General features: G+C 42.3%; 1 protein-coding gene across 2 annotated transcripts in view; it reads left to right on the top strand.

The window, feature by feature from the left end:
- Positions 1-7,672, top strand: part of irf2b (interferon regulatory factor 2b) — an 11,326-nt gene extending 3,654 nt beyond the window's left edge. For both annotated transcript variants that reach the window (XM_008303509.1, XM_008303510.1), the window contains exons 4-9: positions 378-554; positions 672-718; positions 1,817-1,937; positions 2,313-2,465; positions 3,677-3,714; positions 4,655-7,672. In XM_008303509.1, the coding sequence (XP_008301731.1) occupies positions 378-554; positions 672-718; positions 1,817-1,937; positions 2,313-2,465; positions 3,677-3,714; positions 4,655-4,924 (806 nt within the window). In that variant the 3' untranslated portion in view covers positions 4,925-7,672. The remainder of the gene's footprint in view (positions 1-377; positions 555-671; positions 719-1,816; positions 1,938-2,312; positions 2,466-3,676; positions 3,715-4,654) is intronic.
- The last annotated feature ends 3,848 nt before the right edge of the window (positions 7,673-11,520 follow it).

Raw genomic sequence — 11,520 nt, 5'->3', positions numbered from 1 at the left:
GGAGAACCCGGAGAGAACCCACGCTGCACGGGGAGAACATGTCACACAGAAGGATCCCGGACGTCCTCACCGGGACGTGAACCGTCGACCTTCTAGCTGCGAGGCGACGATGCTGAAATAACTACTGAATATTTAAACTATAACAAATCAAGCAGCAGCGTTTTGTTGCCTCATTTGTTTGTTGTTGTCGCGCCTCACTAATGTAAACAACAAAAAAGTCAGTTTATCTTATCTTCAGCTGAATAATAATAATAAAAGTTGTGCATGAGATGTGGTGTTTATACTGTTAAAAGTGGAAGAGTTACCTGGTCAGCATCGATTTTCTTCTTAATCTCCTAATGAATAACCACCTTCTCATTTTGTCTGTGTCCGTGCAGGTAAATACCAACCAGGTGTGGACCGTCCCGATCCAAAGACATGGAAAGCTAACTTCCGCTGTGCCATGAACAGTCTGCCAGACATCGAGGAGGTGAAGGACAAAAGCATCAAAAAGGGAACTAACGCCTTCAGAGTTTATAAGATGCTCTCGTCCATGGAGAGGAGCTTGAAAAAAGGTGAGTGCTGCTGCTGCTGCTATGGCGGTAACTCTTTTCATATTCGCTCTCCTATTACAATCCCTGCAACATGCTTTTAATCGTTTTCTAAAGGATGTTTTCGTGTTTGCCCTACAGGAAAGAAGAAGATGGATAAGGAGGGGAAGTCCAAAGCAAATAAAGAGGTAGTTAAACATGGAAAAGCCCTTCTCACACATGGAGACCACAACGCGAGCTGTTGTTGGCACATTTTCAGACACATTTACAGATTCTGCAGCACTGCTAAAAAAAAAACCAAAAACCAGCAGTCTGAGGAGAAATAACAAAACCACAAAACAACAATACTTTTCTAATTTCTCACTCAGGCCTTGTAGTTAATTTGAGCAACAAACAACCTCCCTCCCCCCACAAGTTTGGGAATCCAGAAAGAGTTTACTGAGAAATGTTTTTTACCTTCGTTCCTGCCAAGACAAAGAAAAACATTTCTGGAAATGTTACTCAGCTTTGAGCTGGCAATCTGCCAGATTATCTGACTCGAACAATCAACGCCGGCTCCTGTCCCCGCATGACACAGAAACGTACCGGAGAGTAAGAGCAGTAACCGAGCCTTTCTTCCCTCATTTGGTTCTTTCTCTCCAAGTCATTTACAAGTTAAACCAGTAGCTCCTGCTCACATGGAACTGGTAGCTAAATCCCAGAGACGTGAGCAGAAGAAATAAACTCACATTCTGACCTCACTTTCTACAAGCGCTTGATCTAACAAGTAAAGAATTAAACCAGTAGCAGGAATGCAGAAATCCCAGCAGTTTCTCACACTGTTGAGTCGGCTGAATATTATTTCATGGATTTTTATTTTTTTTGACACGAGGTGGTTGGAAACAACGCTTGTTTAATATTTGGCAGGTTGGTTTAGTATATATGCGCCGGGTTCATTTGTGTGTTTACATGCCTGAAATGCTTCAAATGTCAGGTTTTATGCTGGTGTCGCTGTACTCGGAGCAGCAGCAGCAGCTTCTTATCGAAGCATTTGTACACCTCCAGTTTAACTTATAGCTGAACATCTGAGGGATCCTGTTGTTTGTGAGCTGGGTCTCTACGTCCTGGCTGTCATCTCCAAGTTTTCTTCACTATTCCTCTTCATGAAGTTTTTGTGTTTATGAGTCAATGTGTAAATTGCCTTGTGCTTATCGGTGTGCATGTACGAACAAGATGTCTTCCTGTGACGTGTACAGCTCACGATATCAACTTGTAATAAATCTTTTCTGTGTCCTTTTTCCACTCAGGAAGCCTCTCCGTGTCCAGACAGAACTCCTTTCGAAGCCCATGCCGCACCTGTTGACTACACCAAACAAGAACTGATCAAGCAGGAAGCAGTGGAGCTCACAGTGACCGACAGCGCGTCAGGTATGACAGCAGCACCTCTGGGACACAGTTCAGAGGCTTGCATTAGAGGGAGAGATGCAGCATTTCTAAACACAGTGACTGAACCCTCCAGTCTTCCATGCTTCTGTGCATTGGGAAAAATACAGTAGAAGATCGTACCTGTTTACTGTTTTTGTTTAGCAGAAATGCATTAGGAAGAGAGTTTGTTGTGGTTCAGATTACTTCTCGTTTACTTCAGCTGCGCTCTAAGCGTCAGGTTGCACGTTTTATCAAGACGCTACACCCAGATTTGCAGGCGCTGGAGTCGATGATGCTCACCGTCATCCATTTTTTGTTTATGCTTTTACATCTGACTTTCTTTGTGTGTCGTACTGAATCCTGTCTGTCCGTCTTCAGTGGTTCCCAGTTCGGTGGACGACAACGTGATCACCAGCGAGCAGCTGCCGTTCGTCTGCCAGACGGTGGAGGTGACCACTGAGAACGAGGAGCAGACCGTCAGCTCCTCCCACTCGTACCCGCTGCAGATCTCTCCCGTGTCCTCGTGCTGCGGTGAGCCGATCGCGCACGTCGACACTCTCCTCACACGCAAGAGTTACGGGAGGAAGCATAAATAGGGCAGCTTACAGGGGAGCAGGCTTTCCGAAGCACTCACTTTTCAGCTATTCGGAACGTTGTTGACCACAGAAGATGCTTTTTTTAGATCGTTGTGGTTACACTACAAACAAAGGAGCTTCTCTCTTGGAGCAGCGAATGTTGTGTGTGCGTAAAAACACAGCTTTAAATGGCTGTCAGGCTCGAGACAGGTTTGGTTTATTGTAGGTAGACTGTGTTCTTCCATAGCATTAACACTGTCCATACTGTGTGTTCTGTAGTCTGTGTGGTTTATGCATTCCACTATTTATCTCTACCTGTAGACTTAATGATCTATTCTATGTTGTATGCACATCTATACATTAGTACGCTCTGTTTATAGTGTAAATAATCCACTTTACTGCTGCTTTAGCTCCTCTGGTTAGCTGCTGGACTGCATTTCGTTGCCTCTCTGACCTAGCAGGCAGCACAAAAGACAACAATGTGCTTCAGCCGGTGACCTGATGAACTGTTAACATCGGTCGCCTCATCACCCGACTAAGTGTTTGCACCTTCTGTTCTGCAGATCGTATCTCGAGTCGGGGAACTTTGGCAAACAGGCTGCGTGTTAAGAAACAAGATCATTAAGAAACAACATAAAAAATAAAACCACACGCTGACGACTAAACATGAAACACTTCATTTGAGGAAATAAAAATAAAAAGAGAGTCAGATTTGAATCAAGGGTAGAATGAAAGGATTGCTCCTCCTGTTGAATAGATCCATAACATAAATTCTCAGGGGAGGCTACTGCTGAGATGTCATTGGATTGTTTTGTCTATATTCATAATTTTATCACCACCCTTACTTGTGTTTATCGTATCTTCTTTTTTTTTTCTTGCCTAACCAGCCTTTCAGGCAGAACTGGCTCTAGTTTGTCTCACTTCCTCACTGCTGTTCATGTTTGATCTTTCGTAAATCAAACTTAAAGTGTTAAAGTTAAACTCCTTGTTTTAGCTTTTTGTGTTTGTTTACTTAATTTAACATAAATGTAGTCGTGCTGCTGATGGTTTAAACTCTAAACCGTGTTGATTAACTGCTTCTCCGTCGCCCGATGTGTGTGTGATCTAACAGCAAACTTGCCCTTTTCTGAGCACGGTTCTGACTTTGTGTGTGTTTTATTTGTGCAGGCAGCGACACGGACAGCGATACAGAAGAGATCAAAGAGGTTAGTTTCTCATCAGCTAACACGCAACAGAGAGACATGAATGAATCACTAACCGATCTGATTTTCACTTAAACAGGTTTTTACCTGTTTCAACTTTACTGCTGAAAAAGGGCGTGTGAGCGTCCGCGTGTGTGTGTGTGTGTGCGCTCGTTCTATCTTTGTGAGAACCGGTGCGTGAGTGTGTTTACCAGTGCTTGGCACCTTTGTGAGCTCCTGTGTGAGTTATAGACTTTGGGAAAGTGAGGACAGATTCAGTGGTGTCACTTTCTGACTGAGAAACCTCAAAGAAGTGTTTGTTTTAGGGGTAAGACTTTGTTGTAGGGTAAGCATTAGGTGTGTGTGTGTGTGCGCGCGAGTGTGTGTGTGTGTTCCTTCCTGTAATATTGCGAGAGTGAGAAAAGGGAGGGCTTTGTCAGGAACTGTTGCTGTCAAACATTAACAGTTTGATTTGAGTCCTTTGTTGTTCATTATACCACACAGTGTACACACGCTCGTGTACACACACACCAAACACACACACACACACCACCAACTACCGACAAACACAACGAGAACATCACTGTTTATCACCACGTGTACATGTTAATGTGAAAGTTCAGCTGTGGATAATAATAGTCTCCAGGAAATGCAGTTTTCAGACATGTGAAGCGTATAAACGTTCAAATATTTAGAGTGAGTCACGGAGCTGTTGATTCAGCTGTATGTTAGTATTTGCTGCCGTTTGTTTGGCGTTTCCGATACATTCCGGCACAATTTCGTCTCAACATGCGTCAGAAATTAGCCGCAGTCTTTGTTGTGTTTACTTTTGCTTCCACAGCTGAAGTTGCGTTCCTCTTTCCAGTCTCCTTTCTTGCCGTTTTGACTTTAAACACTGAAAACAAACTCCCCCAGCCGCGGCGGTGTGATCGCTAAAGCCGTCCGCTCTGCTCTGATCCCACAGGGTATCGGTGCCGTGTGGAGGCGGGACTACAGCACGTCGGTCCTCAGGATCCCCAGGTGTTCTCTCCCCGGCATGGCCACCTTCGTCAGTCCCAGCAAGCCCAACTTCAGGGTCACCAGCACGCGAGACCCGGCGCCTCTCATCAGCTACCACAGCGACGGCTGGACGCAGACCTACAGCCAGAACTCTCTCATGTCCGCCGCCACCGCTCACACCCACGAGATGCGCGCGAGTGTCATCATGAAAACCTCCGACGTCACCTCGTCCTGACCTCTGACCTCAGACGAGGGAGCCACATCACTGCCTCCGGGGCGCAGGGATGACAGAGAATGTTTGTTTTCTCCGTTAGGGCCACGTTGGGGCCTCGAAAGGGGCAAACTTCCACACCTTTGATTTATCGTAGCACCTGTCTGGGCGTCGGTTCTCTCGGTTTTCACTTTCACTTGATTGGTGTTAATTAACTTAGCTGGCAAGATGTGAGCACTTCAGGTGAATCTACTTTTTGCAACGGACCTGCGTGATGTAAATGCCATCGGCTTCCCTCGTGTGTGGGAGAATTTGCAGCCCACTTATTGTATATATGCAGGATGAAGTTTAGAAACAAATGGACAAGCGTGTATGCAGAACTGGGTGCGCCCCCCCTCCAAGTCCGTTTGAGAGTTTATCTGGCCCTTTATGACCCTTAATCATCCATGTGTCGCTGGAATCGCTGCTTTGTGGCAACACTTTAGTGGAATCATTTTATTCATATGGCACCTTTTTTTAAAAACAGAGTTTACAGACAGGAAAAAGAGAAGGATTCTCAGGAAGATCAGTGCAGACAGAAATAAAAAAACTGTAAAAAAAAAAAAAAAAAGAGACCAGAGAGGCTAAAGTGGAGAAATAGAGTTAAAAAAATATTTACAAAATAAATCAACACCAGATGAAATAATAAAAATCCAATTATGGAAAAAGTAGAATAAAAGAAAATACAGGATGAAGACAAGACTAAAAGTTCTAATAATGGTAATAATTATTAATTGATTATGTAAATAAGTCCATTTAAGGCTAAAAGAGCATAAAACCAATACGATAGATAAAATGTACTCACTGTTGGATGAAAAAAATCCACTTTTACTGATGAAAGGAAAACATGCTTTTAGTTTTGAGGAGTTCTTGAGGCTTCAGCCTGCAGATGAGCTCGTTTTTATTAAATCCGTTATGCGTGAGTCAGTATTTTAGCACTTATCGTTTGAAATTCATCAGCTGTGTGTCGATTTCCTTTACCTGTGTTGGCATAAACTGCTTCACTGGAGACACGTGGATGGGAAAAAAAAAGATTCCTCGAAGTTCGTATTCATACTTTATCTGTTTGGGAGGAAGCTACAAAACGAATCAAAGGCGCGTTGTTTAATCAGAGTGACAATCATTAGGCCCTGCTGTGGCCCACGGTGGAAGGCAGGCGTTTGTTTTTTATTTTTTAAATCTGTCTGCCTGTCTGGAGACCTCAGGACAATGCACTCGCCAACCAACAGACAGATGGACTGACTGACTGACAGACGGTGAACAACCTACTCGTGTCTTCTGCCTTCCTGGTGTTAATAATGTACATAGCTCATGTTTGCCTGCAAAGCCGCTACAAGCACCTTACGGACAGCACTGGCGTGTTTGTGTGTTTTTGTTTTTGTTTTTGTTTTTGTGTGAAAGATGGAAAGAAAAGCCTTATCGATGACGTGTGCCTTTTGTGACTGGATTCAAACTCGTCTGCGCTTTAGCCTGCTAGCAGGTCGTTTAGGTCGACGTGACGAGGCCGGGGGCGCCCGATGGGAGGCTCAGAGAAATAAAGAAGTGGTCGGAATTTGAGGACGTTGGCCTCGAGGACAGTTAGAGGAAGAGACGGCAGGACTTAACCGCAGAGCTCCAGAGTTCACCTAAACGTCTTGAGTTGGCTTTAACTGCACCCACAATCCATTTTACAGTCTGCTAGTGTATTTTGCTGCTGATTTTAGCTGCACGAGTCCATCACGTCCACCTTTTCATCCCTAATAGAGTCATCTGGAGCTCTGCAGTGTCTCATCTTAAAGTCCTGAGATGTTTGAGCCTAAAAATGTAAATCCTGCACATTTGGGTTCAGGTGTTTAGTCCTGGTGAGCGTCGCCGTCCTCTGGGTTCGCTGGCAGCTAGCAGGCTGAAGCACAGGTTTCAGGAAGAAGTAGTGCAAATAGGAATCTGCAATGTCTCAAAAAAAAAAAAAAAACAAACTCCTGGAGAATTTAACACTGGACGCACATAACTTTCATGGTGATTCTCGCTGAATCCGAGGGGTTTGGGGCTCGCTTCACTGTACACAACATTTCTTCTACGTGCCTTCGCTTTAAAAAGGTTTCTCTCGGTGGTTACAGTTCACGATAGTTCTCTGTGGGTGATATTTAAAGCGCTGTATACTAATAACTTTGCCGATAGCCATAACAAACACCTGCCTTTCTGTTCTTCAGTAATTCTTTTTTTTTTTTCCTGCGGTGGTCACATCCTCTCTGAGTGTAATAATGAAAAGGAACAGCTGATAATAGACTGTTGGTGACGTTGAAATGTGCCAAATTTGAGGATATTTTTTATTTTTTACGACCGATTTATGTTTTCAGCGTTGAAGCATCAGACCCTAATTTGCATCGCCTTAAAATAAAAACACGCCCGACGGGGTCGTCACAAAGACAGAATAACTGAAGTGCACTTTTTACATGGTTGTTGATTTTTGTTCTGCGACGTGTATGAAAGGGAACTCGACCCGAAAGTCAGCAGCCGACGACTTTACAGTGATCGTGGTCGGTTGACGTTTCCAACCTGCTTGTGCTTTATTTGATTCTGCCGAGGTGTGTCTCTACTCTTTGCACTTACCATAAAAGAAAAAAAAGAAATAAATCAACATTCAGTTCAAAGGAAAACAGATGAGCTTCTTCATGGTCTCCACTGTATGTTCCCTGTACATTAACCTACATGTGAATCGACATGTAAATCTGAATAAAGACTTTTTATATTTAACCCCCCCGGCCTGTTGGGAGTGATTTACGAGGAGAAGTTTTTAATTGCTCTCTGGTTATCTTGTTCAGAAAGATCAGAGTCCGGCTTTATGGCTTCTCAGAGAACTTGTGTATCTGTTGTTAAGATAAAAAATGTTCCAGTGAAAACAAAGTCCTCCGCAGCGAGGCCACTTTCCCTTTGCAGGGAGGTTTGGGTTTAGAGGTCAGGCCTGAGATAAGCGCTGCTGCTGCTGCTGCTGCTGCTGCTGAGGTGTGCAAGTCGGTGCATGTGATGGAGGATAACGGGAGGCGATACCTGCTGTGGTTCTTTTTCTTTTTCTTTTTTTGCCAGAGCAGCAGATGTCGCCTCAGCCCATTCAGTTAATCCAGAGCTGCTGTTTCGGTTTCAGTTGCTGTTCTCGGTTCTCACTCTGCTTCCTGTTTGTCTCCGAAGGCCTCGGTGGACGGCGGCCAGTTGCCCTGACAACCGCTAACCGCATGCCATTAGTCATAGTAAACAGCCCGTCTTTGAATACGGCGTCCCCGCTGTGTTTAGCTTTTTCTTTCGCAAGCTCCTTCGTTGGCCACACGTCGCCCTGCCCTCCTCTGCTCTAGTCTGCTGGACGTCGTCTCCAGAAAGTCCCTCCTCTACTTTCTATTCCTTATAACAGGACACTTCTTCAAATATTGGAATAAAAATACCGCCCACAGTGGCCACTGTTTAGCTAAATCCTCTCCTTTTGTTTCCAAATCTGCTGTCAGTTGCAGGAAAAACAAAAAAACCCCGTAAATGATACGTCAAACCACAATTACACTTGAACTTTTTTCCCTACTTTTGTCAAAACAGTGTATTCTGACATAAAAGGAGGATAAACTATTCTGCAAACTGATCATTCAGGCAGCTCTGCAGTCACGTCTCACCGACGCCATCTATTGTTCAAAAGGTAGATTTGCAGCTTTATGTCTGATTAAAGTCGAGGCTTCATCTGACTTATTTCTAAGTTGAGATAAACAGAAAAAGCATTTTAAAAATATACTAATGCCAGAAGAGAACTACAACCAAAAGGAATAATGTAAAATGTAAAGTCAAATATGAATATTAGTGAACTTATTTGTGAATTTTAAGCTTAATATGTCAAATACTTCCCAAGATATTAATAAAAAATATTCCTGTGGTCCGACTTTCAGCACGTTTTTTTTTTTTTTTTTTACACATTGAAATTTGATTCTGTTTGAAGGACGTTATCTCAGGAACTAATAAAGATAAAAGCCTGAAATTGTAACTGTTAGTTTTCATCATGACATGAATTCAGAATCTGTAATCTTGAACAAGTAGATCAAATAGTCCAAAAAAAATTAGGCCAAAGTAAAACAGTGACTTTTTGTTTGGAAGCAGATCTGTTTGCATGTCACAATAATACAAAACAATACGTTTAGAATACTTTTTAATATTAAAAAATAAGAAATATGCCCAAATTACAAGAATTATTTCTCAGTTATATTTGAAGAGCTGCCATTCTACCTGGATGAGGCTGTCTAGCAATATTTTTGTTTTTCTAGAACAACTAGTTATACCTGTGATTATGAAAGTTCAAGAAAATAACTTTATCTTTTTTTTTTTTTTTTTGCATTTTTGTGACTAAGTATTTACTATTAAAATATTTAATATATGTTGTCTTGTGTAATTGTGACATGCAGCTACATGGTTCGGAAAATCACAATTATTTTTGTTAACTTATTCTCAAAAATGGGACTTTTCATGACGGCTTAAGTTCTTTTTTTTTTTTTTTTCATATTTCAACTGACCCATAATTAAAGATTATTAGATCTACTTGCTCCAAAGTTGCTGATTCTGTATCAGTGACTTTTTAAGAAATAACAGTGAAAACTTCAGACTTTTAACTATATTACTTCCTGAGATATTGTCGTTCAAACAGCCTCAAATTTGTGTGAAATCTTGAGCGAAACAAACTGCTGAAAGTTGGTCGACGAGCAGTTCAAAAAATGGCAAAATCTTGGAATGTACTTTATATATTCATCCCAAATTTCACAGATACCGATTTTAATATCTGTAGTTTATGAGAAGAACGTTTCAAGCAAGTCAGAGATGATGGAGGAGGGGATGTGAGATGGAATAACACTTAGGAGAAAGATAAACACTCTTAAGAAGTTAGAATAGTATGTGTACTGAGGCCTACATGATTAAATATACAGATTCTAAAAGGCTGCTCTGGAGTATCGGACGCAGTTTTGAGTTTCCACCTTCAATCACCTTGTCACTCTGCACTTCATAATCTACGATCCTGTCAGTCACACCCAGGATGTTCTACATCTCCACCCTTTTGGCCTGCAAAGCCCGTTTTCCCTCCAAACCGCTGCGGTGAGAACAAAGAGTCACAGCAGGTCACGGCACCAAGAGTCTCACTGTTGTTGTTTTAAATGTCTCTTATTCGTATTACATAACATTAGATTCCTGTGTCTGACACCCTGAAGGCAACGGAAGTGGCTGGATAATGGATGCATTAAGGAAGTAAGTCAAAGTTACGTCAGCCTGATTGACTTTATTCAGTCAACAATCTGTTACTGCATATTTATTCTGTCTTCGTGTACTTGATATATCTTCTGTACACCCTCAGTGAGTATTTTATTTCCTCTTATTGTACGAATTGCAGGAGATCAATGAGCTAAAAACACACTCTGATTGTTTTGTTAATTTCCGTAAAGGCAATGATGCTTTATGTCTTTTCCTTATTGCAAAATGTTAGATATCGATGACAGCAAATAGCACAGACATCTGGAACTAAAGCTAAAGCATTATCTGGAATATTTCTTCTTCATTTTACACGTCAGACCTTGTTGTGTTTTTAAAATGTTTAGAAAACTCTCCAAGCATTTTTCAGTTTACATGACCATGTGATGGATCTCTAATGTGCTTGGAATCCACTGCATTATAAATCTGCTGTTCCAATACGTCATATGTGTGAACTTAACCTAAATAAGAATCTGAAGTGATGTCAGGATTTGCCAGCTTGAGCCTGAGAAGCTTTCTGACACTTCAGACCTTGTGATGATAAAACCAGCTGGTGCCCACACAGCAGAGGGAGGCTATAAAAAGTTCTCCCAGCTTGTTATCTTCATCGGCTGCTAAGGGGACCTGTGGAAGACTAAATCAGAAAAACCAAGAAAGGTTTCTGCTAAAATTGCACGTCTTTAGGCCATCAAGGCACATTAAGACTGTAGAAGAGCTGCAGGACGGTTCAGCTGATGAAGGAGAGAAGTCATCAGATGAAGCGTATCCTGCAACCTGGCTGCCACAAGGAGCACTGCTCAGATTAAAGAAGGATTCCAGCAAATTCTGGATGTAAAGGAATCGGTCCTTTGGGTACATCCAGATTTCTAAATCAAGAATAGAAGGACTCTTAGCAGGGAAGTATTTGCGAGCTGTGATACCTGCAAAAGTTTGTGAAATAGAAAATATCAGAAGAAGAAGAAAGGCTGGTTTTGATGTGTGCTTGCTGCAGGGCTTCACGTCTTCTCACTTCAAAAATCAGCCAACCATGTGATCTGCCTACAGATGCCCAAACCTACACACAAGAAGGGATTGCGTTCTGCATTCAGGAGTCAAGAAGCCACTTTGAATCTGTTTCCTGAAGCCGTCCGTCTAAGAGCTGTACGATTCCCCTTACAGGTGATAAATAACACCGTGTTCCTTCACAGCGTGGAGCTCCGTCACCGAGAGAACCTCCTATGGTTTCAGAGGTTTGGTTTTGTAGAGGTTTCAAAACTAAGTGGTTTAAAATCCTTCTAACCTTTTTTTTTCAGTGTCCTGGTTGATCCTGAAGGTTAGAATATGTTTCAACCTGAATGAAA

The sequence above is a fragment of the Stegastes partitus genome, unplaced genomic scaffold, assembly GCF_000690725.1.
Source record: "Stegastes partitus isolate 25-593 unplaced genomic scaffold, Stegastes_partitus-1.0.2 Scaffold2023, whole genome shotgun sequence".
NCBI classification, from domain to species: domain Eukaryota; kingdom Metazoa; phylum Chordata; class Actinopteri; family Pomacentridae; genus Stegastes; species Stegastes partitus.
Note: the sequence above shows the minus strand (reverse complement) of the source record. Positions and strands in the feature narration are given on the sequence as shown.